We start from the raw sequence: 26503 nt of genomic DNA on the forward strand, positions 1-26503 counted from the left end.
GAGGGTTGAGGGACAGTCCGTGCCCCACGGGAGGAGTCCTTTAGGGCTCACACATGCAAATATACTATTGGCTCTGACGCAAGTAAAACAACAGTCCACCATCTCACACCCTGCTAGAACGTCACAACCCAAACGGTGGGATTGTCAACTCTTCCTCTCGAAGCAGGAAGGGCTGAATGAGGCTCAGAGGGTGCCCTCTCCTAAAGGGAGGTTATCCATTCTCTGGACACAGAGCACACGCTCTCTTCCATCCGGAATAGCTTTTTGGGGAGGCACAAGCCATTCCCCAGGGCCTCCATCTTGCCCATGTGGCAACAGGGACAATGGGGGAGAAGTCCCAGCCACGAGAACTGAGATCATACTGAACTTGGATCACTGTAACTTCAAGAAATACTCGCCTACCCCATTTAAACATTGTTTAGGACAAGGACTGAGTGTAAGGAAAGGGAACTGCTTATTTTTACTTGTTCTTTGTTCCCTCGCTCAGTACGGATGCTTGCACGGAACGTGTGTATTCTTTTTATTCATTTATTAAACTTTCTTATAGTTTCAATGCTCTAAGCCTGATCTCTGGAACCACACCACACCTGTTTGGTCTTGCTATCTGAAGTACAGTAATGGGGAAGGGCAACGAGGCAGCGTGCCATCCCGGGAACACCCTAGCTCAAAAGTGCCAAGCTGCAAGAAGACTGTCCCCTGGCAACAAGGTGTGCCACGCCATTTAGCAGAAAATACTTTCAGTTGTGGGTGGCAGCGGAGGTTGTTACCCAGGTGAGCGAGGGGAAGGGGCAGCATCTCTAAGCAGAGGCTTGGGACGTCCATGGGCTTTTCTGATCTTCCCGGGACCAAACCCCAAGGAACAGGACGCTCACAAGTCTTCTCCTCTCATTGAGCATGGGTTTAAAAGGATGTTTGGCATATTTGCGGAGGAGGAAGACAAGTCTCTTGGCAGTTAGTAGCCATGAAAGCTTTGCAGAGCCTTCGTGCCCAGAGGCCGCTGCCAACCCACGGCTCAGAGGCAAACAGCAGCTATAGATATTTGTCCCTCCCGTGGGCTTCCAGAGGCCACGGACGGCCCTTTGGTCTGATCCAGCAAGACTCGAGTGGTCACAGCAGCAGAACAGAGCTGAGTCCAGTCACGCCCCTCCCCCAACACTGGTTCTGAATCCTGCCGCAGTGACTAAAAGGGAATGCACAGATGTCTCATTTTATTTTCCAGCCTGTATATCGTAAAAAGCATTTACAAATAGAATTTTCTTACAATAGCGATAAATAGATTTTTTTTTTTTATACATTTGTCACCGGAAACACCAACACTGGAGTTTAAAAAGAGGAAACTGTGTCCGAACATCAATTAAAAAAATTATGGATTTTGTGCATCTTTAAAAAATAAAATAAAACCAAAGGGAAGCAATCATGGATGTACAACACAGACATAAAATAAGTCCAGACACATCCACAGAATTTATCTATTCACACCTACAGTAGGCAGCTTTCAAATTAAATATGGACACTGGGAATCTGAGCATATTCCCTTCCCTGCCCCCTGCTCTGGCGGCCCCAGAGGAGGGAAAGAGCTACTGAGATGGGCCAAAGGTAAATACGTCTCCCCACCACCCCCAATTCAAACTGTACAGCATGGATACAAACTGGCCGTTGCACGGAGAGGCAGCCTGCAAGCTGCCATGAACCGCGAAGTATGACTTTGCTGCACCACAGTCAACGCCCGGATCTTGCCCCTCTGTTTGCAGCGCTTTCCCTTGCTCCTGGTTTTCTCTAAAAACATAACGTGGCATGCGAAGACAAAGCGGGCACTGAGGCTGTCCCATGCCAACCCTCCTCCACCAAAGGCAGGCAGTTCACCAAATGCCAATTCACATGTGGCTCAGATGCCGACTGACCTTACAGGCCTTTTACAAAAAAAGTCTCCAACGATTGTCAGGTATTCTTTGGGATACTCTTCGGGAGAGAGGCTGGCGTCGCCTGCAGCAGGGCTCCGTACCCACCCCGGGGTTTCCAGGACAAAGGTATGAAGTCATCCCAGGTGTGCCCAGCTGCCCCCAAACCCTACCCGGCCAGTTATTTCCTGATGTGCTGCCAGAAGATAACTATCAAAGGGACAAAGGCCAGCCAGTCTCAGCTGGGGAGAGGGGACATCAAGGGATTGCTCTGCCAGCCTGCCGGATCCTGATGGGGGAGCCCCCTGGGAGAGGGTCGCGGATGCACAGAAGGAGAAAATGGGAGGACAGATGTTTCATAAACAGCAGACGGGGAGGGGTTGACCCAACTGGGCACCCCCACCCCCAGCCACCATCCCAAGAGGGCCGGTGGAAAGGGTCTCCTGATGGTCTCCGCCGAAAGGCCGGCTCTCTGTGGGGATTCCTCTCTCCAGCCACCGATTCAGAGCTCTCCTCCTCCGATGCCCTCAAGACAGCCGGGCTCCTGCTCTGGGCGCTCTCCGGCCACCGACTGGCCCTGTGGTGGTTTGCGTGACGGGAGAGCCAGAGGTAGGCACCAAAGCACCCTGCGCCCACCATCAGCCGCCTCCGCTGGGGAAAGGGAGTTGGGAACGCATCCGTGGAGGGGCCTGCGTGCAGGTGATTATCCACACCTTGCCTCAAAGGTGCCTTGCTTCCAGGAGGTCTCCTTCAGGTCTGTCCTCTGGCCGGCCATGAGGTCGTGGGTGGGGGTCAGGGGATCTGGAGATGAACTCGTGGAATGAAATGGGGTGGGGCCTCTGAGCGCCTCTGCCAAAGGCCTGGCCAGCCAGAGCCCGGCCCCCCGCCCACCCCCAGCCCCTTGGGTGATCTCATTTCTAGGGTGCCTCCTTCTCCCACACTCTCTCGGGGAACTGGAGGGGGAGGGAGGAGGCAGCCAGTTAAGGCGAGGCTTGGCTAGGCGGGCTTTGCTGACTGGACCAGCATCTTGGGCTGTGATGGGTGGGGGGGCCTTCCGCAAGTCCCTCTGCTTGTGCTTCTTCACTGTGTGCTGCAAGGCGGGTGAGAAAGAGCCAGTCAGTTTGAAGGGCAGGATAAGCACGTGGCACAACCCCCTAAAGCAGGGGTGTCAAACCTAAGGCCGGATTCAACCCCTTAAGCGCTCTTATCCAGCCCGCGAGCCAGCCCCCCCCCCCCCGCACATTCTCGATCTGGGCTGTCGAGGCATGGCCCGCCCCAACAGAGTGATACTTATGTCCTATCTGGCCCTCGTAACAACTGAGTTCAGCAGGACTGAAGATGGAGGAGAGCCAGGGGGACAGAGGCAGGAGGGCCGCAGGGTGACCAGGAGGGACCGGAGGAAGAGGGAGGCGTTATGGGAGCTGCCCCCAAGGCACACACTGCTGCTCTGGGAATCTGGGCCTTTCCCAAACCTCTTTTCATTCCCCCCCCCCACACGTTTGGATGGAGCTGGCGAAGGCACAGGAAGAAGAGGCCTGCGGCGGCAGAATCTGACCAAAAGCCCACCCAACCCAGTATCCTGTTTCCCAGAGAGATGCCCCCAGGAGCCCCACAAGAGGGGCACTAAGGCAACAACGCTTCTCTGCTCTTGCTCCCCGCAACTGGCATTTAGCAGCAGGAGTGGAGGTTCCACCCAGCTGTTGGCACACCCCCTTTGCCCCCAGGAATTTCTCAAATCCCCTTTTAAGCTATTGGCCACCCCCCATGAAAGTCGACAGGGAAGGAGGAGAAAGGCAAAGAGGTCGTGGAAGCGAGTTCAGGAAGTTGCCCTAAAGGTCCCTGGCCCCACTGAGGTGGGCTTCTTGGATGCCCAGCAGGAGAGAATTCAGTGGGCCAGAGGAGGAGAGCCCCACCACGCCGGAGCTAGTGGGCGCGCACCGTTCCTTCCGCCTGACTGTCGGCAGCGGGGGGAACCCGCTGCTGCCCAGAGAGACTGTTGACAGCAAGACCCCTGTGTCAGCAGCCAGCTGCTTTCTGAGACCCCCTTCGAGGGAGGAGCCCCCCTCCCTCCAGCAGCCAGACTGAGCCCAGAGAATCAAAAGAGGGTCTCTGACCTTGTCGGGAGGCAGATCCGCAGAGGCCGGGCAGGGAGGGCTAGCAGCTCTGCAGGGACGGACAGACGGATGGATGGACACACAGAAAGGAAGACAACATTAGCCACCGCAGGGGCACCCGCCCAACAGGCTGGCACACACAAGGGCAGGGAAGCGCAAGTGTCGCAGCCGGAGTCAAGGACCGCGGCCACACCTCCTCCCTATGGCCCCACCCTCACACCTCTGGCTTCCCCTCCTGCCCATGCTGGGAGTCCCTGACATCCCCTTTGGTTACGCCAGGCAGCTCCGTGGCCCCATGGCACTGGGCCAAACCAGGCATGGGTTCCTGTGCTCAGAAGCCATCACTGATCGACAGGCAGGGCCCCCGCAGGGTCGCAGGGTTCTCTGCCTACCCAGTCAGGTTAGGCTAATCGTTACGGTATCTTAACTGTAAAATGGGTGGTTTCTTTTCCAATAATTTCCCAATAATTTATTCTCCTCTCCTCTGTCATTCCTCACAGGCCCCAAACTTGTGAGATGATGAGATACCAACTGCAGGAAGCACGAAATGAGCACAATTCACCGCTGCCCTGACTACGCAGCCCCGGCTACAAATAGACCCTCTTCTCTCACCAGCTCCCAAACACAACCAACTCTTAGCATCTGTTCAAACTCCTTGTACTGCCCAAAGACCACCCCTCAATCTTTTGCTGCCTTCTCCTACTCCCAATGCGCCACACCCTTGCTTCAAACACCTGCAACCCCTCCCTCTGCCCGTAATATGGATACTGTGGCTGTGCCTGTTGTGCCCCTGAATGACCACCTGATTCACTCACCAGGTGCGGGTGCTGCTCTGCATGCTCCAGCTGGATTTTGATCTCTGGGCAAGACGGGTCCACAGAGTTCCTGGGGTCTGGTTGGGGAGAGCGAGAAGGGCCTAGAAGGGAGTGGGGAATAAGAAGCATTAAAAGGGTGGTCCCGCTCATGATCAGCTGACCATACAGTGACCCTCCCCACCCCCCCAGGACAGGGAGCCGAAAATATGGAGGCTGACTCAGAGCCAGGGTTCGGGGCAGGGTGTGCCACAGAGCTGACTTGGGATCAGGGACTGGTTCGAGGGTCGCACACTTGCCATTCACCTTAGTTCCTCAAGACCGCCGGCCCTCCCCCTGGCTGAGCCCCCGCAGCCCCTGACTGCCACTGCCAGTGCATCCGTCAGCATACACGGAGGGGGGTGGGGAAAGGACACGCTTCCCCCAGCCCTACTGTGAGGGCAACTGGGATGCGCAGGCTCCGTGTGCGGTCCTGTTCAAAGCCGTCCTCTCGCAGGCCTCAGTTTGCCCCTTGTGTAAAGCAGGGATTGAGACCTACCTTGCAGGGATGTTGCAAGGGCAAGCAAAGAGTATGCAAAGGGTGCTCAGTGGGAATCATGCACCAGCTACCTGGAGAGCTGCCCCCGCTGGTGGTGCTGAGGCTGTCGTCCAGCCAGGTGCTGTAGATGAAGGAGTCGCGCTTGTGTGGCGTCCCCGACGAGGACTGGCTCTCCTGCGACACACAATGGGGAAAGACCAAGGTGGGCTGGGGTGTGTGTGTGTGTGCGCATCTCCTGTCCTCTATAGCAGCTGTGGGAAAGCAGTCTGCTCCTTCCTCCCCCAAATGCGATCAACAGGGGAGAACTGGCTGTTATGGCCACCAGGAAAAGTCCTGGCAGGCTGGTGGCTGGTGTGTGTGTGTGTGTGTGTGTGTGTGTGTGGTGACCTCAGCTGCTCCAGCCCTGGCACAGACTGGCACGTGGTGGTCCCAGGTGAGCCACACACTGCAGCCGCCAGTAGCGAAGCCTCCTTCCAGAGTGGGGCCCTTTTCCTAGGACATTTTGGCTTCTCAGTTTGCCCCTCGTGACCTGCGAGGCCTGCCCCTTAGCCCTTGCTCAGGTTGGTCTTCGCTGAATTCTGTGGACCAGCTTGTGATAATGACAGGAATCACATAATGTGGACTTAATAAGGCAAATTAATGTCATGCTTTCTATTTTTGAAAAATGCAGCTGCCACGGAGAGCCGTCCCCTTCCCTACTCAATATCACCCAAGGGAGCCAAAGCCCCAACGTTAAGATCCTGCTCGAGACAAAATGTTTTGATTATCACATTCTAACCCCATCCTTCATTTCACAACAACCCTGTAAGGCAGGCAGGGGGAGGGGCTGACTCAAAGTCCCTGAGTGAATTTCATGGCCAATGGGAATTCCACTCGGGGGTTTTCCCACCAGATCGATCCCACATAACCCACACACCTCCCACGCTGCTTTTTTCTAAAATTCCAAAAACTGTCACCATTGGTAAAGTTCTGAGAAGCAAATCCGCACCGGGAGGGCTGGGCTTGGAACAGCCCCACACGCCAAAACCACCTCGGGGAAGGGGCAGAACATACACGCAGGGCTTCAGTGCGAAGGCTGGCCTGAGCGCTGCTGGCCGCCCCGCCTCTCCCAGCCTTTCTTGAGACTTACGCGCCCCCCCCCAGCCCGGCCCCCAGAGCCACTGACCACGCCAGTGTCATCTTCTTGGGTGCCTTCATGTTCTTCCACCACGCTGCCAAAGCTGCTGGCACTGGACGAAGAGCGCGAGAATTCTTGCAGGCCCTCCGGCTTGGGCGCCACAGGATCTGGCCTGCTGGGGAGACGCGCCCCGTGAGAACGGCAACCACCACCAGCCACATCCCAAATGGCACCGGGATTGACAGCTGCTCCCGCCCCCACCCCTCACAGGACAGGGGTGATGGGGGCTGACCTGTTCTTGGTGGTGGGCATCTCAGGGGAGCTTTGGTTGGACGAGTCCTCTGACTTGGGGTCCTGGGACGCGTGGCCACTGTCCGGGGTCTTCTGAGTCCCAGTTGGGCTTTCCCTGTGGGGCACACATACCATTTGCTCCACCACTCGAGTCAGACTGGGAGGGGGTGAGGTAAGGACCTCCCCACGGAATCTCCCGCAGCATCCGTCCCCCTCTTAGTGGGGGGGATGGCCGCAGAAGGAGAAGCAGAATCAACAAGCCCCCTCCCCCTGGATCCAGAGGAATATCTGGGGAGATGGGAGTCTGGTGGTCCCTTGGCCACCAGCTGTTTGGTGGGCAACCGGGGGGAAGGGCAGCTGCTGGGGGGGGGGCTGCAGAGCAGAGATAAGGCCCCTGTGGCTGCAGGACTGGTGTCTGCGCAGTGCCCGAAGCAGACGCCCAGCAGCTAAGACACCGATGCCGCCTCCAGCCCACACCCCGTCCCACCTCTGCCCCTGCAGCAATCTCGCCAAAGGAAATACGCCCCGGGCCACTCGGGGGTGGAAGGGGACCTCTCACCCATCCTCCGCTCGCTTCCCCCCAGCCCCACCTTTTCTCCTGGACTTCCTGGATGTTCTCAATGCCAATGGCGCTGCTCCGCCGTGAGCTGAAGGGTCCTGATTTCTTGCGCGTCGGGCTCTTCCCAGGGACGATCAGGGACTGGAAGAGATTCAAGCCCATCAGACAAACAGGTCAAGCCTTGGGGGGGGAGGGGAGGGAAGCAGGAGCCCCACAGAGGAGGGGCAGGCAAATGGTGTCAACGGGATGGGCCCCCTCAGAAGCCACCTCTATGGGGCGTTTCTACACTACAGGGGAAAGCAAGGGTAACCACCCCACTGGGGACGCGGGATGTCGTACATGGTGCCAAATAATAGGATTTCCCCCAAACAACATGAAGCCTCATCCCTCGTTGGGCTGGGAGAGCAGAAACCCAGAGCCACGCTGGCCCCTCTTAGCCCCCTTTCTAGGACGTTCAGGGCTGAACTTGCAGGGTCTCAGCCCCCCCAGCAACCAGCATCCCCAGTCTATGGTGCAGCCCTGTAGGGAAGGCTGTGGCCCACTGAGATACGGGGAGAAGGAGGCAGATGTGTTCTTACCCCCCCCCCCGCACCACCAGCCACGCACAAGGGACTCACACATCGTGAGGCGAGGGTGCAGCAGGAGGTCTCTGTCTGGGGGAGTGACTCCACGGGGGGGGGTTGAGAGAATGAATGAGGAGGTGGGCGTAAGGGTGTGCTACAGAGTGGCTCCCCCAACCTAGGTAGTCAGACATGTGACACTCCACATGGGGAGAAACCAGAGATATGGACCTCTGCAAAAAGACCCAGGCTCCTTGCTGGTCCGTTGGGAGGGAGACCCCCCAGCAGCCATGCTGCCTCTCAACTGGGGTCAGTGCCAAAGTCCCAAAGCTACGGGAAATTCCTGTGCAGCCCCCAAAGGGGCCTTTTCTTTGTTCTCCCCCTCCACAGGCTTTTCTGTCCCTGATCAAAGGTCTTTGCAGTACTGTTCCTGGAACAGCTTTGTGGTTGCTTTCATGGAAATGCATCCCACATGGTAGACCAGAGGTACCATCCACATGGGGAGGGGGAGGGGCAGAGGAGAGGCAGGGGTGGCATGCAGAGGGAAAGGAAGGAGTGGCAGGGGAAGAGGGAGGTGGGTGCAAAACAGCAGGAAGGGGCCCCTCCCCACTCCCCCCTAACTCTGGGCAGCAAGGGCTCGGGTGCAGTTTCTCCCTGGGGCGGGGGGTCCAACTTGTCTCGTCTCCCAAGCAAATTCCGGTGGACTCCTGACTTACACAGGAGGGGCAAGAGACACACACAAACACCCCCGGCGGCGTTCTAACCCTCAGCCGCTCTGGGCCCCAATGCAACTTTCTCGGCTTGCTGTTAAGAAAAAAACAAAAGCAAAAGCTAGACGTTCAGGTGTGGGGAGGGGGCAGGAGACCACTCCGCCCTTTACAATGTCGTTGTTCTTTGGTGGGAGGGGGATTTCAGTGGATACAGATCTGGGAGAAGATTTTAAACTTTTCAGAAGCTCTGGCTGACTTTTTACAAATGAATTTTCTCCACGTTTCTCTTAAATGGGGCGAGGAAAGGTTTCGGTACCCACTATATGTGAATCGGCAAAACATTCAAGTTTTCCAAAGACTGGGGGCACCTTCCCCTCAAAAAGCACACGTAGCTTCTCTCCCGAGAAGGGCAGCCGGATTCCTCACAAGCTGTTCACAGAAGAAGAGTTCATTTTGCCCCTTAGCGTGAGCTGTGGTTTCCCAAGGATCGGGGCCGACAGCCATGACAGCCCCTCCCCCTCCCCCTCCAGACCATTTCCACCACCAACCAGCCAGGCAGTGTTGGGGGTGTGTGTGCAACAGTCAGCCTGACCACCCCATAATGCCCTAGAGGAGGACCGTGAGGGGCTTGGCAGGTTCTCCCCACATGCGAGAGGGTGGGAGGGGAGGGGCAGCCGGAGGGCAAGAGGCCGTGAGAGAGAAAAGCCAGCCACCTCTTCTATGGTTCCTATGCCTATGGCGCTGCCCCGACGTCCGTACCTACTTGCCGCTTTTCCAGGGACAAGCAATGACTGGCAAGCGGGCAGAGAATGCAAAAAAGACAGACGAGGGAAGGGGAACAGGGAGCCAGAGAGAAAGAAAGAAAAAGAGAGAAAAAGAAGAAGAGTCATGCAAACAAAATGGCGCTCGGTCATCATAGCAACGGCAAAACCTAAGCAGCCACCTGCCCTCTTCCCTGGAGGAGTGGGCCCTGAATCAGCTGGGGGGGGAGGAGGAGGAGGGAGATGCAACCCCCTGGGGACCCCTGTTGAGTAGCTGCAAGCCAGGGAAATCTCTGGGGTGTTGTCGGGGGCTGACCCCACCAAAGAAGGTGCTCGTCCGGGACACCAGTCGGATTGGCCGGGTTGCCAACTTTGGGACTGGAAATTCCTGGACATTTGGAGGTGGAGCCTGGAGGGAGGGACCTCAGTGGGTTATAATGCCATAGACCCCACCCTGGGAAGCTGCCATTTTCTCCAGGGGAACTGGTCTCTGTTGTCTGGAGGTGACTTGTAATTCTGGGAGATCTCCAAGCCCCACCTCAAGAATTGGCAGTGGCAGAAGGCCTGGCCTGGAGAGGGAGCAAAAGGCCCGATAAGCAACCCCAATGTCAGGACCCATACATCTTCCCCCTTCTGTCTCATTGTGCTGTTGCATGGGGCCAGACTTGGGTGGGAATCCTGCCCTGCTTGGATCAGGCCTCCTCCCCCACCACAAACACTAGCTCTAGCAATGCAGCCACTTGTGTGGGGAGGTTCCTCATTCAGCCCTATGTGGGGTCCGTGAGCACTGAGCAGCTTCCCCCTGCCCACCCAGGCCCTCGACACCTCCCGCCCAGACTTTCCTTCAGGGGCTCATGCTTTGCTCCCCCCTCCCCTCCCTGCCAGCCCCACGAGATCTGTGGCACAGGAGCAACCAAAGCTCTCCTGCGCACCCCCCCTCCACAGCGCACGGCAGCCCCGAGGCCAGAACCAGACCACAGCCCGTGGAGCTCCGGCGCCATCATGTGGCTACTCGCAAGCGCAAACTCTGACACGCGGAGCTTGAAACCCCCGGACATTTCCTGGGCTGCTTCCGCTGTCCTGCGTTGTCATCTGGCACACGGCTTTCACTGCCGTTTGCCAACCAAACCGGGGTGGGGTTTGAGGGGCTCTGAGGGGCATCCACATGACATTCTCGGTTGGTCCACTTTCTGGGGTCTCCTCTGCTTTGCTCTGTTCCTTCCAAAATCTGCTTTGCTGTGATCTTTTGCAAAAGGGCACAGACAAGGCAGTGTTGCACGGGCAGGAGGGGCAGAAGCCTGTGCGGAAAGGTGCGCACTTCCCAACCTCCTGCCTGCACCGGTGCCTTTTTTCGCTGTCACCCCTCCCCACCCTGGAGCGCTTTGTGCCATTTGTTTATTTTAATCAGCACTTGCTATCTCACTACAGCATCACCGCAAGTGAGAAGCCGCAGGGGAGAAAGAGGGAGCGTGCAGGGATGGCGGAGGAAAGCCTGCGGGGAAACCCTTGTGTGGTTGCTCCGCGGCGCTTGTGAATGCCTCCACACCCATCCCTAGCAGCAACGGCTGCAGAAGGGGAAGCCACGGGGTAACAGAACAAAGGCAACCGAGGGATTTCGCCACCTCACTCACTGCACTGGACTTGGGTAAGGGGCTGTGGTTACGGCTGGGGAAGACGGAGCCAAGACGCCCCTCCCCCCCCAAGAAAACCTCAGAGGAATTTGGGGGGGAGCCGCTTGGCTCCATCTTCCCCACTTTTAACAGCAGCCCCTTAAACGAGCTGAGTCCCATCAAGGGTGCGTTGAAATTGACTGGACCAGGTCTCCAGCAGCACCTGGTCCAGTCAATTTCATGGGAAGGGCAATTTCTCTTGAAAGAAGGATGCCTTGCTGAAAGAGGAAGCGGGGCGGTCTTAGCCGGCAACCTTTATTCACACTTTCCGATTCCTTTCAAGGATACTAGGAGCCTCTCAGCCAAGGAAACCAGGACTCAAAGGTCAACCCTGGAAAGGGTTTTGGGGGGCAGGAGGGGGCAGCTGAGGCACTGGGAGGAGGAGGCAACAAAGGGTGGACAAGAGTCGCTCAGGAGGAGATGGGGAAAGGAAGGAGCCAGTAGCGCTTGAGGAGGGGGTACAGCAAGTGGGGGAGAACGGGGGGGGGCGAGGAGGGCGGGGGGCACTCACTATGCCCACAGCTTTGGCAATGTCTGGGTTGTTGTGTCCGAAGCTGCCGCTGTGGCTGGTGGAGACGGTGTTCTGCCTCTTGTTGCTCAGGCCCATGGCATCCATCGACTGGCTGCGGCTGCGGATCACCCGCTGAAAGGGAGGCCCAACAGGGGTCATCTTCCCCCTCCCCCCAAATGGGATGCCAGGGCTGGGCCGGCGCTTGGCCTTGTTCCAGGGATCAGGCCCCCTTTCCCTACCCATAAGGATCTCACCCTCCTCAGCAAAGCTGCCACCCACAGCAGGCCCACGCCAAGCACCCAAGCCCTGGACCTGGAACATGGGCCCTGCACGTGGCCGAGCAAAGAGGGGGGAAGGGGGTGGAAGAGCCGGGGGCCCAGAGGCTAGAGTGGCTCGCTGTAGCCCACTGACCACCAAAGGAACATAGGTCAGACTGCCATCAATGCCCAGGGCTCAGAAAAACGGTGCCGAGCAAAATGCCCGTGCTTTGGACACAGAATCATCAGCAGGGACTCCAAAGGAGGAGTGCATCCTGCACCCACCTCACCTGCTGACAAGGAGCATTCGGAAGGTGCCCCACGGCAAGGGGAAGAGAAGCCCTTGGCCATGGCCGGGGCCTCCCGCCTCTCTCACCTTGAAGGACTCGAAGAACCCCCCGCTGCTCCCGCTGCCATTCTCGAGCTTGTCGTCGTCGCCCCCCAGGCCCATCATGGACTGGCTGTTCAGGTGCAGCTCCTCGTAGAGGGTCTCCAGAAGGGCGGCCCGGGTGCGCTCCTGCAGGGCGGAACAGGGGGCAGTAAGCCCCCCCGCGGGACAGGCTGAGGAAGGTCAGTGGGCAAATGGAGGGGGAAGAGAAGATGGCTCCCCTCCCTGCCGCACAAGGTGGGATTTCGGTGGGGCCTCCCACCCGGGGTCTTTCTTCTTTGCTGGCCAGGCCTTGTGCGCATAGGGAGAAGCTCGGGCACAGGAGGCCTTCAGAGGAACAAAGCGGCGGGGCTGGAGAAAGGTCAGGGGGATCCTGACCCCCGGCAGCCGCTGATCCTTCCGCTCTTTGCTCAGGCTCTGCCCCCCCTTGGTGGGAAAGCCCTGACTTTCACGGCTTCCAGTGAATAAGATCTGCAGCGCTGACACGGATCCTCACCTCCAGTTTGGCAAACTTCTCCGCCTTGTAGCAGGCATATTCGGCATTGATCAGTTTGGTCAGGAGGAATTCCTGGAACTCGGGGCTCTACATGGGGGAACAAGGTGAGGAGAAGCGGAAAGAGGTTATTGGGTGTGTGTGTGTTATTGATCGGCCTCATTTCTACCCTGCCTTTCCTCTGTCACCTGGTGCCCCCACCCCCCGGCAGCCTGGTTTCCTTTCCTTTTATTCCCTTAGAAGTGTGTTGATTTACAAGTCTTGGACAGCAGAAACATTTTGTATTCTTCATTTTCTGGATGCAAGGGATAAAAGCATTTTTGCGCAGCGGGTAAATACACCAGGTGTCCCCCCCATCTCCCTTCTCGATCCGGCAGGAGTCTGGAGAGCAGCTGGCAGCCTTCCAGTACATCTCACCTTTCGGAAAACGGCTGGGTTGGGCAGCTGGGGTCCAAAGAAAGGGACGTCATCCCGGGCCGTGACGGAGACCTGCCAGAGAGACAAGAGGCAACTCGCTCAGGACTCGGCATCTCACGGTGCCCAAGAATGTGGCCAAACGGAGCCCAATGTGAGGTCACGGCCTCCAGCCCTTGACCCAATGGTCAGACTTTTCCTTGGCAGGAGTGACCAAATTTCCGGCTGCCCCAGGAAAGTCTCCACACTCTGGCCCCTGGCCCGGTCAGATTCAGGCTTATTAATACAGCAAAGCCATTAAAGTATTCATATCAATTACAAGATAGAATTAAATGATACAGTATCTAAAACTATGGAATTTATAATTCTTAAATAAATTAAACAAATTAATATTAGCTAAAAACCTCAGATTACCTTGTAGAGGGTGTGGTCTGTGCAGGGGTTGTCCGCTTGCACCACCACATAGGCGTGCAAGAAGTTGGAAGCGATCATGTCTGGGACGAAGGGCGTGTTCTCGTCCTGGAAGACGATGGCGACGATGTCGTTGCCGATGTGCCGTTTCCGTTGCAACTGAGGCGGGTGGCAGGCGGGGGGGCAGAGGAGGGAGAGAGAAGCGGTCACCCCCACAGCCCAGCCCCCTCCTCACTGTGGAGCAACAGGAGAGGGCTGGCGGACGGAGGGGGGGGGACGGGAGGAGCAGGCAGGAGAGGTCACAAGCATAAGCCAAAGTCCCACCGGAAGGAGCAGGCCTTCCGTGCCAGAGGGCCTCTGTCCGGAGACCACGGCTGGCCACTTACCTGCTGGGCATCTCCTTCAGTGTAGGGCAACTTGGTGGAGACATGGAACATGATCTCTTTGTTCCGGAAATTGCAATAGACAGATTCCGTCCCTGTCTGCCCGTGGGTCACGTCCAGGCCCCCCCGAAACCTGTGTCAATGGAAACAAGAAGACTAGCTCAGCTGCTCTCCATCCAATGAGCACCCAGGAAATATCTGGGGGGGGGGTTTGAGAGACACTTTCCCCCTCACCTGGAGAACCCTGGCACTGAGCCTGGTGCCTCTGCCACCCCCTCTTCCTGCCACACAGAAAACTCCAGTGGGGCAGCTGCGAGAATGCACCCTCTGTGCCCCCCCTGCCCCCCACCCATAACGTACCCCTTGAAATCCTGCAGTTTGACCTTCTGGCCCAGGAATTCCAAGAACTCCTCGAAGGCCGGGCTCTCCTCCTTGGTGCTGAAAAGCTCCTCTTCCGAAGTCTGCAGGCCAGAGCCAAACAGGGAGGGGTGATTCCTACACAGAGGGCCTGGGGCAGCCACGGCACCCCTCCCTCCCCTTGGCGGGGGGGGGGGGGCAGAACGGACTGGATGGAAGCCAACCAAGTGGGTAAGGGGACACCCAGGCCTCGTGTGAAGAGAAAGGCCGCACCCTCTCTCTCGGTCTCCATGGGCAGGACTCAGCGCCCCCCACCCCCAAGGCGGCCTGCCTGCCCTTTACACCACTCTGCTCTTCTCACCATCACGTTTTCTTCCTCCAAGGGGCTCAGGTCTGCGGCTTCTCCGCTTTGTCCTCACAACCTCCCTGCCAAGTAGACTAGACTAGACCAAGGGGAGTTTCCTGCCTAAGCAAGAACTTGATCCCTCATTCAAATCTTGGTGCACCTTCCGACTCTTGAGGTGGTCTTAGACAAGTCAAGCCCCCTCTTGACCTTGCCCCCCCCCACCACCCACGCTTCAACATGGGAGGGATGATTCTGTCCTACCTATGCTGGAAATATAACACTGTAACAGTCAGAGTCTGGTCGCACCTTAGAGATCAGCAGATTTTCAGGGCGTGAGCTCCCGGGAGCCAACGCTCCCTTGGGCTCTAACCATTTACTGCAGAACAACACATCTGTGTGTGTGTGTTAAGTGCCGTCAAGTCGCTTCTGACTCATGGCGACCCGATGAATCAAAGTCCTCTAAAATGTCCTGTCTTTGACAGCCTTGCTCAGATCTTGCAAATTGAGGGCTGTGGCTTCCTTTATTGAGTCCACCCATCTCTTGTTGGGTCTTCCTCTTTTCCTGCTGCCCTCCACTTTTCCTAGCATTGTTGCCTTTTCCAGTGACTCTTGTCTTCTCGGAACGTGACCAAAGTACCATAGTCTCAGTTTAGTCATTTTAGCTTCTAGGTTCAGGCTTGATTTGATCTATACCCACTGATTTGTTTTTTCTGGCAGTCCACGGTATCCGTAACCCTCTCCTCCAACACCACGTTTCAAAGGAGTCTACTTTCTCCCTAACAGCTTTCTTCAATGTCCAGCTTTCACTCCCATACATAGTAATAGGGAATACAATGGCATGAACAACACACCTTCTCTCTAAAAATACTATCATAGTACAAGTGTGTGTTTGGGGGGTGGGAAGTTGAATCTTGGGAGAGGAGGTAAATAATTGGCAGATTTCCCCTTGACCCAAGCCCCCTCTTGTAGGATGCTATAAGCTGCCAGGGGTTGGAACAGGTTATTTCCCCACACACACCACTCCTCCCCTGTTTTCCTCCCTGCCTCCACAAACAATGCTCAACTGCTTTCAAAATTCCCTGCCTGGAACAGGATGTCAGTCCTCATCAGGCTGGTTTGTGGGGCGTGTTCCTTGGATTTTTAAATTTATAAAGCCTCATTTTAGGTTCTGTGGAGGTCTTACTCAACCATCAAGTTCGCTTTTAGAGGGAACCCAACCAGGGGATCGGAAAGGACTTGTGGGGTGGGGGGAATCCCATCCCCCAATTCCCTGCCCACCACTTCCTCCTCCTCTTGCTCAGCTCCACCGTCCCATCACTGCTTTCACCCCTCTCCATCCCTCCAAGTCTACTGCTGCTACTTTCCAGATGATGGGGGGGGGGAGCTAGCAGTGAGGCGGGTGTGTGTGTGTCACGTGTCTGCTTTCTGCTCCAAGCCTCGACCTACCATCTGAGTAGAAATTTCAGTACCCTGGCAAGATTTCCTTCGAAACTGTGAGCAGCAACTTCTGTGATCACACAGATTTTGCTTTCCTGGTTTTTTTAACCCTCCCTTAGCAAGGGGTTTTTTTTTCCCAGCAAACCCAGAGATTCCCCAGGTTCGTAGAAAAATTCCCCCATCTGTAACTTGCCTCACTGGCCAGATTTTTTAAAATGTGCACCTGGAGCCCACGTCCTGGATAAAGATTAACCCCACCTCCAGCCTGGACGGCTAGAGGGGGCCCCCTCCCCCAGCAAAATTGATGTATTTTTCATAGAATAGAGGGGGCTGGGGGCGGGGTGGGGGGTGAAGGAAAGCTGGATTGTGGCATGTTTTCCCATCTCTTGGGAAACAGCTGTCAGCTGTCATGCCACCCTGAATGCCCCACAGATGTGGTTCAGCAGCGCTGTCACGATTTCCCGGAGATGAAAGCAGTGGGGGAGGAAGGTGAAGGGAGCCATGTGTGTCGTCTCCCCCCCAGACAATTTAGCATCTCTTCAAAAGCCTTCCTGAACGCTCTGGAGGAAGAGGCGGAGGGGCTGCACTGTCTTGGGGGGGGGAGGGGAGAGGCTCAGGTGGAAAAGAATTGGTGGGGGAGGATCTGGCCTCCAGAGCTGGAGACCTGTAGTGGGGGGGCAGGGTCAGCAGGAGGGGTACACTGCTTGCAAATGGGGCTGTTCTCCTTGGTGGGTGTCCTCTGCACGTAACAGCAGAAGGCACAAAGCATTCTAGGGGCCCAAGACGGATCCGAGCCAGCATCTGAACCTGGATCTCCTGCTCCCTCCCCAACCATCATCTCTGCACTGCACCCCACTTGTCGGCGCCTTGGGGGTCTTCTGCCACAGCCTCTCCTGGCAGAAGCCCCCTTCCCCTTCCTGGGATTTGCTGCAGCTACACCTGCTTTCCCGCCGTGACTCACACCCACCTGGCCGAGCTTCTGGTAGATGACCCCGAACTTGAAGTTATTGCTGATGACGTGCTCATCAAAGGTCACAATAAGACGTGAGGCCTGGAGGGGGTGCAGCGAGAAGACAGGTTATCGAGCAGGACACAAGCCCCCCTGGAGACCCCCACCCCACCCTTCCACAGAGCACAGGTCCCACGTCTGGGGGCCCGAGCAGCCCACCCACACTGGAAACTGCTCTAAATCTGAAGCGGTTCTCGGAAAGCACCAGTGCACCGGGCGTGCCCTGCGCCTGGTGGGAGCAACAGAAGTCTCCGAGGCTTCTCCAAACACAAGGCCCCCATCCCAAAGGGTGCGGATCTGTCCCATGGCCCTCTGGTTAGCCCCCTGCTAGCCCCCTGGCTGCCACCTGCTCACACAGGGGCCCAGTGAAATCCCCCTCTGCATCCGCAGCAGCAACGGGCGTCCTAAGAACCACGCCAAACCGTGCACTCTGCTCGCCCCTCTGGTGGTCCCTCTGGCCCCTGCCTGCCCCACCACTGATCCCCACCCAAAGGACTCTGGGTGAATATGCCTCAAGACAGTTTCCGGGGCTCTCAGCCTCTGCCCGCTTGATTCAGCTACTGTTGGACATGCGGTGCCCCCCCTACCTTTGGGTACAGGACAGGATAGAAGCGGTCAATGTTGACATCCTCACACACCAGCTGCAGCGGGGGGGTGGGGGGGGGAGAGAAAATTGGCACATCACACTGGGATCTGATTTTCTCCACTAAGAAGTTCCACCTTGCGGCCACGACTCTCAGCCTGGGCGTGGGGACTCCCCTCCCCATATGGGGTCACGCTGGCTGGAGCCCCCCTGGCTGTGAAAGAGCTTCTTGCCAAGAGGCAACAGGGGCGCAGTTTCAACAGCAAAATCCCAAATGCTTGCTCCAAGCTGGGGGTGTTCCTTGTGGGCCTGTTCTGCTTAAAGAATTGCCCCCTCAGTCCTGGTGAAACTCTGTTTAACCACCACCCCCCCCCCCGCCTTGAGGGAACCATTCCCTTTAAAAACAGGCCCATGGAAACTCAGCATTTCTTTTACCTGATCCAAAGCATTTCTTTTACCTGATCCAAACCACAGGGTTATATTGAGATAATTATTCTCTTCTATAACCAGTCTCTATAGGTTATCAGCCCTGTGACTGAAGTTGTCAGACGTTTATTTATTCCAGGTGTCCAGCGAAAACCTTGTATCCCAGCCAAAGATCACTCATATTTATCTTTTAAGATTTTTATTTAAAATCAATCTAATCACTTTTGAAATGAGTAAATATGAAAGAATCAGAATACCAAAAACCCTTGCATATGTACATGACATCAGCAACAAAAAGACATACATGTCATCCATTGTCCTATGATCTATTTTAAGATTAAAAGATAAAATACCATTTCTGAGATTACCACCAAAGTGCTTTCAGAAAGATTAGATTCAGCAGTGTTTTGGATGCAGCTATCATATACAGGATGTGGCTATCTTATATAATTACGTGAAAGTCACATGCCTCCATCAAAACCAATTAATTCATCTCTTCAGTTATATTATATAAGCATTTCCAAGCTTTAGAATTAACTTTCCCACAGCCATGTTGCAAATCAGCGATCTGCTTGTTCTTCGCTTTGCACAATTTATTTCTGGGCAAGAGTCCAATAATTCACAATTATCTTTCCAAGGATGTAACCGTAAGAACTTTGCTAACAGGGCAAATCTATGTTTTCCAGGGCAGCTGAACAACTAGGGTCTGTGACCCTGGGACACGGGGGACTTGGGCCTTTCATATAACTGCTAAAAGGGGGCGCGCGCATCTCAACAGGTGCAGCTCTTCCCATTATGGGAGTGTGTGGTAGTGTGTGCAGCCCCTCCCCCCCGGGACCAGAGACCTCCTGCCTCCGACCTGCCAGAAAGTGCCCCTGATCTAGGTAAAGCCAGCGAGACCCACCCTACCCCCAGCCCAATTGCAGACAACCCAACCACCTGCCCGTACCCCCCACCCTAGGACTTGCCTTGGCCATCTGGACCACGTTGGGAAACTCTGTCAAGCAGGAGATGGGAATGACGTCGTGGTACGTTCGGCATTTGGTCCTGTGGGGAAGGTGCAGATCCATGAGGCAGAGGGCCCAGGCCCAGCATGGTGTGTGTGTGTGAAGAGATAAGGGACCCCCACACACAACACTGCAGCCCCTCCTCCCACTCACCGCAGCAGCAGGCGCAAGTGCTCCTGATCCCCGATGACGTCGTACTTGAGGGAGAAGACCAGGTGCCCCAAAGCAGCATCCACCGAGTAATAGTTGAAATGCTCCTGAATGGCAGAGGGGAGAGAAAGAGAGGCCGAGTCGAGTAAGCCCCCTCACCCAGAGAGGCCAACCAATCCAGCATCCCGGTTCTAGCAGAGGCACCCTCCCCCTCGGAAGCCTACAAGCAGGGCTTGAAAGCACAAGCCCTGAAGCACCTGGCATTGAGATACACTGCCTCTGGATATGGAGGCTCCATTTATTCATCCTGGCAAACAGGCAGGAGCGGCCCCCTCTCCTCCATGAATGTGGTTAATCCTGTTAAAATTATCGAAGTCCTTGGCCAGCACAACACCTTGCAGCAGTGAGGACTTATGTATTTATTAAAAAGGTTTATGCAGCGCCTCTCCAGAGCCCTGCTTGAGGGGGCTTCCTCTGGTCTCTCCTGAATCAACTGCCCATTCGCTTCAGTGAGTGCCTGCAAACAGTAGCATTTTGGGGGAAGGAGAGAAAAGAAGCTCCCTGCCCCACTGCCTTCACTCCATGCACAGTTTTATAACCCTCTGTCTTGTCCTCCCCCCATCCCAGTTGCCTCTTTTGTAAACTGAAAGACTCGCTAGGGTTTCTTCATAGGAAAGGCGCTCCGACCCATTGGTCATTTGGCACTTTTCCCCGGCTCTGCAACATCACTTTTGAGACCAGGCAGCCGACTATGCACAGGATTCCAACATGGGAGGCTTCTGGGGGCGGGGGGGGGGGGGGGAGAGAGAGATAGGCAACAGGGAAATGGTTGGTCCAAGAGGGAAGTGGGGCGGGCAGCACTGAAAGCCTCTTCCGGCCATCACAGGCAGGGTGCCCCACACCCTTTGTGGGTGGCTGCAGCAAAAACCCCGTCCCGGCTGACCCTCTCTGCTCCAGAGGGGTGCCCCTCTTGCCTCCCTCCTGCATCAGACGCGGCGAGGGGCTGTGGCTCAGTGGTACAGCATCTGCTTGGCATGCAGAAGGTCCCAGGTTCAATCCCTGGCACCTCCAGTTAAAGGGACCAGTCAAGTAGGTGATGTGAAAGGCCTCTGCCTGAGACCCTGGAGAGCCATGGAGAGGGGCTGTGGCTCAGTGGCAGAGCATCTGCTTGGCATGCAGAAGGTCCCAGGTTCAATCTCCAGCATCTCCAGTAAAAGGGACTAGGCAAGTAGGTGATGTAAAAGGCCCCTGCCTGAGACCCTGGAGAGCTGCTGCCGGTCAGAGTAGACAAGACTGACTTTGATGGACCAAGGGGGGCCAGATTCAGTATAAGGTAGCTTCAGGTCACATGGCGCTGCTCTGAAACCTACACACACACACACACACACACAACCGGCCAGTGTGTTCACAGTCCACCTTCACAACGCTGGGAAGGGCAGTGAAGAGGCCAGGCCCCGCCCCATCCGGGAGGCATGGGATCCCAGGCTGCCCCTGGCTCTGCCAGCAGCCCCACCCTTGGCACACACGGGCACAGACATTCCCCAGCTCCTGTTTGGCAAGTCCTGGGAAAGGGAAACCGCCAGCCGCTCGTGGCCAGACAGGTCCCAGCCTGGGCCAGGGAGGCTTTCTCAGCTAGCAGGCAAGGAAGGCCCCGCTGCACGTGGCAGGCGCACCCGTGGTCCAGCTAAAGGAGAGGCTTATGCCTCTGGCATTGGGAGCGGTGCCCAGAAAAAAATCCCTCCTCCCTGCCCAGGCCGCGAGTGGGAGGGCCCTGCTGTGCCCTGAGCTGCCAGGCGCTGAGAGGCCCGTGAGCGCGGACCCTCACACAAACACAAGAAGGCCTTGGGCAAACAGAGCCGCTGAGCAGCACCAGGCAGGCAGGTCGTGGGAACTGGGGGTGGGGGCGGGGAGGGGGGCGGTTTGCGCAGGCCCTTGACGCTGACCGGCACCTCCTCCTCCTCCACCACCCCTCTGAGGGTGGCGCTCAGTCTGCCTATCCCAGCCTCTTTCAATGCAAGTCTCTAGCTGACCCCATGTGCCTGACCAGCGGCTTCAGCTGAATGGAGACTGGCCACTCAGAGCTGAGCCTGGTCCCCCACAGCCAAATAAATACATGGTTTCCCCCTCCCCAGGCAAAGGATCTGGCAGGCAGGGGACTCACCTTGCCCAAGAAATGCTTCCTGTAAATCGTGGCCATGTGGTTACACTCCAGCTTCACCTTGGAAGTTGGAGACTGGAGCCGCTCCGCCTCAAGGGCGCCCGTCAGATCGTGGTTGGTACCCTCGATCCAGTAGCCCCCAAACTGGGGGAGCAAGATGAGTGGGAAGGGCCCCTCTCGGCTCAGAACCTGTACAACAGGGAGAAGAAGGGGGGAGACAGCTGCAGCCTCAGCCTCGGCCGCTGGCAGTGGAGGGACCCCTGCAGAAAGAAGCCCACCGGCTGGCCTTCCCATCTATTACCTCTTGGGTGTGGGTCAGGCATCAAAGCAGATCTGGAAGGAAACGGCTCTTACGGAAAGGGTGCCCGGTTCTACAAGTATTTCCTACACTAATATAAACGTATCGTACAGCTTATGCTGAACATGGCTCCCATGTGGATTGTCAGACCCAGGGAACGGGGCTAGGTTCAGAACAGGGTACACTTCTGCAAAACTGAGGGTCCCCCCAGGTATGCAGAAAAATATGAACACCCACCCCCCAAAGAGAACAAAGTCATCTGCCACCCCAGGGGAGCGGGAGCTGTCAGTGCTGCCTAAGAAGGGTGGGCCAGAGAAAGAACTGGAGATGCCACCCTGTGCCAGGCAGGCAGGCGGGAAGGAGGAAGAGGAGGGGAGAGCCTGAGCCAGAGCCGCATGAGCCAGGCAGGCGGGGGCGCTGCAGGTGGGCTGGGGGAGGAGAGGGAGCTGGAGTTGCCCTGGGTGTGCCAAGCATTCGCTGGCAGTTGCCCTGCAATGGGGTGGGTGGGCTGGCAGGCAGGCAAGGGGATGGTCCAGCAATGGTGGGGGACAAAAAGGGTAGTATTCTCCCTCCCCCCACACGTCTTGCTGGCCCCCGCATGCATTCTCCTAATTACAATATCCTCGTTAGGGATAATTTAGAAATGTTAGAAAGTTTCTTGGGGAAAAGAAACGGGTTGTCAGTACAGAAGATGGCAGCTCAGTACAACCCGCTTGAAATTTGCCAATTAAAAAAACCAATGTGTACAGTAAAACCGAAACAAAAACAGTAAAACCGAGAGAGAGTGATGGATCACGCCTGCCTGGATTTCTCCTGCATGGTGACGTTTCAGCCCCTCAAGAGGGCCCGAGACCCACCGCTGGCGGAAGGAGAGACCGGCGGCCAGCCCTGGCTGAGCAAAGCTCCGGCCGGCAACTAGGTGCCCCAAGGAGGCATCGCTGCTCTTCCGACGGGGGATTTGGGGGCCCAGCCAACCACCGGGGCAGAGAAGGTGAAGCACAGAAGAAGAGCCCCAAAGGATCAGAAGAAGGTAGGGGCCCCACCAGATCCAAGGGTGGCCAGCCCAATGCCACCAGGAAACTGAAAAGTGACTCAAAACCTTTCCCCAGAGTTCCATTTGGTTGTGAGGTATACTGCCTCTGATCCTGGAGGTTCCGCTTTGCTATCATAGTTAATAGGTTTTCATAGACCATCTCCCTGCGTGGCATGGCTGGCAAGGTTTTCCATACCTCATGGACGCTGGGGTAGGGGATGTAATCCTCTTCAGTCTACAAAACACAAAGCAAAGCCAAGTGAGGGGAGCTTATGGAAAAGAGGCAGAAGCAGGAGATGGGGGGGGCACACACACATCCACAGTCCCTCCTTTGTATCCCTTGGGTGGGGGGAAGGCCCACTGGCCTGGAACAGTGTGGGAAGGGGGACGAGCGAGGATGCAGGATGGCCCCCGGCCCCAACCAGACACAAGGAGAAGCTAGTGGAGTTCTGGCCAGGGAAAAGGTTACGGAGCCTCTGGCCGGGCAGAGAGGGAGGGTTTGCCTAAAGTCCAGCGTTCCATGAAAGGATCCCACATACACATCCCAATTCCCTCCCTGAGAACAAGGCAATGGGCAGCAGATTTAAATGCCAGCCGAGTGGGCTTCAAGCGCTCAGAAGACGCTCTTGCCCAGCAGAGCAGCTGAGCAGTGCAGTGCCGTCAGCTCTCGGGGGGGGGGACATACCCTCCAAGCTCGGCTGGGACAGCGTCAGCCCGGCACACAGCCCGGGCACGGAGCCTTAGAGCCCCCACTGTGCACACCCCCAGCTCTGCCGGTGGTTCCTTTGGGTAACCCCTGGGGGGGAAAGAGCTCTGGAGTCCAGCAAGGCATCTAAATCTAAGGCTAACAGCAGTCCTTAGAAAATGGGGATGGATCTATGCCCAGCTTTGCCAGCCCAGAAATGCCCAAAGGGTACATCCTATCAGGCGAGGGCTTGTGGGGCGACCCATATATCCCGACCACCAATTGCCATGGGCAGCAAGAGGTGGAAGGAGGGGGCTCAGTTCTTGGCAATCCTGACCACACACCCCCTGAGTTCTCCTGGGGGAGGTGGGTGACCTCTCCGGTCCAGCCTGGGAAAATTGTCCTGCTTCCACTCTTGTCCTGGGGAATGCCACAGTTCCCAAACCAGGACCCTGTTTCTCAGCCCCCCCGAATAGCCCCCCCCCATGCCCAGGATCCAGGGACACTCACCTTCAGAGGAGGGGGGAAGGAGCACCGTTGTTCATCCATCCTGCTTCCCTGGAAGACACCACACGGGCGGGCCACAGTCAACGCCTGGCACAGGCCTCTCGGGGCAGCTGGAGGGGTTAGGGTGCACCTCCTGCTTGGCAGGGGCCTGGCGAGGCCTGAGGCTGTGTGAAGGGCAGAAGGGAGAGGGGGGGAGGGTCTATTCTGCCTGCTCAGGAGCCCCCCCCCCCCCGGTGCCCTGGCTCCAAGCTTTGCAGCCTGCCCTTTTTCTGCAGTGAGGTTTGCACCCAGATGTGGCTGACCACGTTCTTGGGCTTGGGGTCCATGCTGCACATTGATGGGTTGCTGGTGCCATCTGCTCTGCCTCTGAGCTTCCACCCACCCCTGGCTTTGACTTGACTAGGAACCTACCCTGGAAGCTGGGGGTTAGCCCTGAAACACACACTCGCGCTGCACTGCTAAAGGGGAGGGTGCTCCTGAGCATGTGAAGAGTGCCTTTTCCATCACAACCACCAAGTAGCTCAGTGGGAGCCATTCTGCACCCTGACACTCCCCCCCAACCGGCCCCCTTTCTTTCTGCATACTGCTAGGAGATTCTCAGCACAAGTCCCTCAACTTCCCAGGGATGAATCCGTCCTTGACCTCTTCCTCCCAGAATGCCCGGGGTGCCACCCAGTACCAGCACCTTCTCACATCTGCACACTGGCTCAGCCTTTGGCACAGGAGGCGGACAATGCCAGGCCTCAAGGTATCTGCTTTGGCCCCAGCCCTTTTTGTGTATTTATTTCCAATTTTTGCAACCCTCCATCTGATAAAGAGTTCAGGTGAACTCAAAAGCCTGCCCTCTACCTAGCTCTTTTCACAAGTTACAGTGAAAGTTACCTGCATCCCACGTGTGCACACACACAACTGTTTGTAAGGAAGAACCAACGCGGGCTCACTTCACAGACAAAAGCAGGACCAGCGCCTGGATAACTGCGCCGTTTCAACCGCGCAGGCAGCTGAACAAGCATCGAAGGGAGTGTGAAAAATCACTCAGTGCGGGCACCAAAACAAAAAACCCGTAGTCCTCTTCATAAGTTATAGTGAACACACGTACAGCGTGAAAGCCAGTGCGATGTAGTGGGCAAAGGGACAGACAAGGAGTCTGGGCGACCCGGATTCAAATCCCCACTTTTGCCACGGAAGCTTGCTGGGTGACCTTGGGCCTGTCACAAACTCTCAGCCTGGCCTACCTCACATGGTGGTTGTTGTGAGAAAATGGAGGAGGGGAGAACAATGTTCTAAAGCTGCTTCGAATCCCAACAAATAAATAAATAAGTGCAAATGCTCGCATAGAAACTTTGTGTAGTGTACGCTTGATTTTTCTTTATACGTGCATTTACATGGGCATGTTACAGTTAATGCATGTACAGACGAACATGTGATTGCGCCTCCACATTTACCCACACAACGGCTGCCACTTTCATTTGTACAGTGAATGCACCCTGGGTCTTTCTTGCAAATGGACGTTCTCACATACATGCAGGCTGTATGAACGTTCACTGCAGCAACGTGCCCCTGCTGGCCTTCTCTTTTGTGTCATTTTGGCGAATCCTGATAAAAGGTATTACCTTGATTTTGTTCTTGGATTCCCCATTTTTTAGGCAGCCGAATGCCTGAACTCATCCTCCCCTTCCCTGGGGGTCACTCAGTGCTTGCCAAGGAGAGCTCCACCCCAGGTTGCCCGCTGGCTCCCCCGCCCACATTCCCCAGACGGCCAGAGCTGGGGTCACTCGCTGTCTGTGCGGCCAGACATGGGTGCGCGCACAGGCCGGCCGGCTGAGACTGACTCACCTGCATCTTTTCAATCATTTCAAACAGTTCTCTGTTCTGCAAGAAGGAGAGAAAGAGGTCATACTGGGATCCTAACCCCACTCCACACCCTAAATGCACACGGAACTAGCCTGGAGTGGGCCCAAAGCCACTCATGTAGTACTTGAAATGTGCAAAAAGCCCTTCACAACCATCTCATGAGGTAGGCCAGCGTTCTCCCCACTCTACAGGCAGGGAACTGAGGCAGAGCCCAGTGGGGCTGCGGCAGAGGCAGGACCTGAGCCCAGGCCCCCCTGGGGCAGGAAGCTACCCCCTCACGACGCCCCACCCCCGCTATGTAGCTGGGGAGATGACTTCCATCCAGGTGCATCTGTGGACAGCCCCCCCCCCCAGGGCACCCCACAGACGCACAAGTGGTGCACACAGAGCTAAGCATCCCCCTCCCCAAGAGGCGTAGAAAGGGCCGCAGTGATGCTGAGCTCCAAACTTTACAGCTGAAGGTGGGTGGGGGAGAGGGGGCTCCTCCTGGCCAGGGCTGGGGGGCGAGGGGCTCTTCCTGTCCCATCTCCCAGGGGCCCCCTCTGCCCCCTGCTCCTCACCCCTGCCCCCTTCCAGGCTGGGCAGCCAGCTCCGGCCTTCCACCCCTTCTGTCCCCCACCCCACCCCCAGGCTCCCTGTGCCCAGAGTCAAGGGCAGGATGCAGCAGCCGTCCCCCCTTCCCCGGACGTGTTGCAAGGACTTCCACGGGGGGGGGGTACTCACGCTCTGGTCTGCAGAGTCTCCCCGGGGCAGGGGGGCAGGGGAG

General features: G+C 56.7%; 1 protein-coding gene across 1 annotated transcript; it reads right to left on the bottom strand.

Moving 5' to 3' along the window:
* Positions 1-4052: 4052 nt before the first annotated feature.
* RAP1GAP (RAP1 GTPase activating protein) lies at positions 4053-25751 on the bottom strand. The gene is made up of 22 exons (XM_056865467.1): positions 25720-25751; positions 23887-23934; positions 22888-22926; positions 21364-21549; positions 19206-19309; positions 19014-19092; positions 17624-17677; positions 16995-17078; positions 14248-14348; positions 13891-14020; positions 13508-13663; positions 13097-13168; positions 12683-12769; positions 12175-12315; positions 11542-11673; positions 9313-9390; positions 7361-7470; positions 6772-6885; positions 6528-6651; positions 5434-5536; positions 4828-4928; positions 4053-4061 (listed from the first exon to the last, which is right to left on the bottom strand). The coding sequence occupies exons 1-22, from the start codon at positions 25735-25737 to the stop codon at positions 4053-4055; spliced, it is 2070 nt and encodes a 689-aa protein (XP_056721445.1). The 5' UTR covers positions 25738-25751.
* Between the last annotated feature and the right edge of the window lie 752 nt (positions 25752-26503).

The sequence above is a fragment of the Euleptes europaea genome, chromosome 19 (genome assembly GCF_029931775.1).
Source record: "Euleptes europaea isolate rEulEur1 chromosome 19, rEulEur1.hap1, whole genome shotgun sequence".
In the NCBI taxonomy this organism is placed as follows: domain Eukaryota; kingdom Metazoa; phylum Chordata; class Lepidosauria; order Squamata; family Sphaerodactylidae; genus Euleptes; species Euleptes europaea.

Bases quoted from the DNA above. Each gene is read 5' to 3' on its own strand.
- RAP1GAP (XM_056865467.1), bottom strand. The intron at 19,093-19,205 runs GTGAGTGGGAGG...CCTTCCCCACAG, and splicing joins CACTTGCGCCTGCTGCTGCG to GACCAAATGCCGAACGTACC. The intron at 17,079-17,623 runs GTAGGGGGGGCA...CACCCCCTCCAG, and splicing joins ATCCTGTCCTGTACCCAAAG to GCCTCACGTCTTATTGTGAC.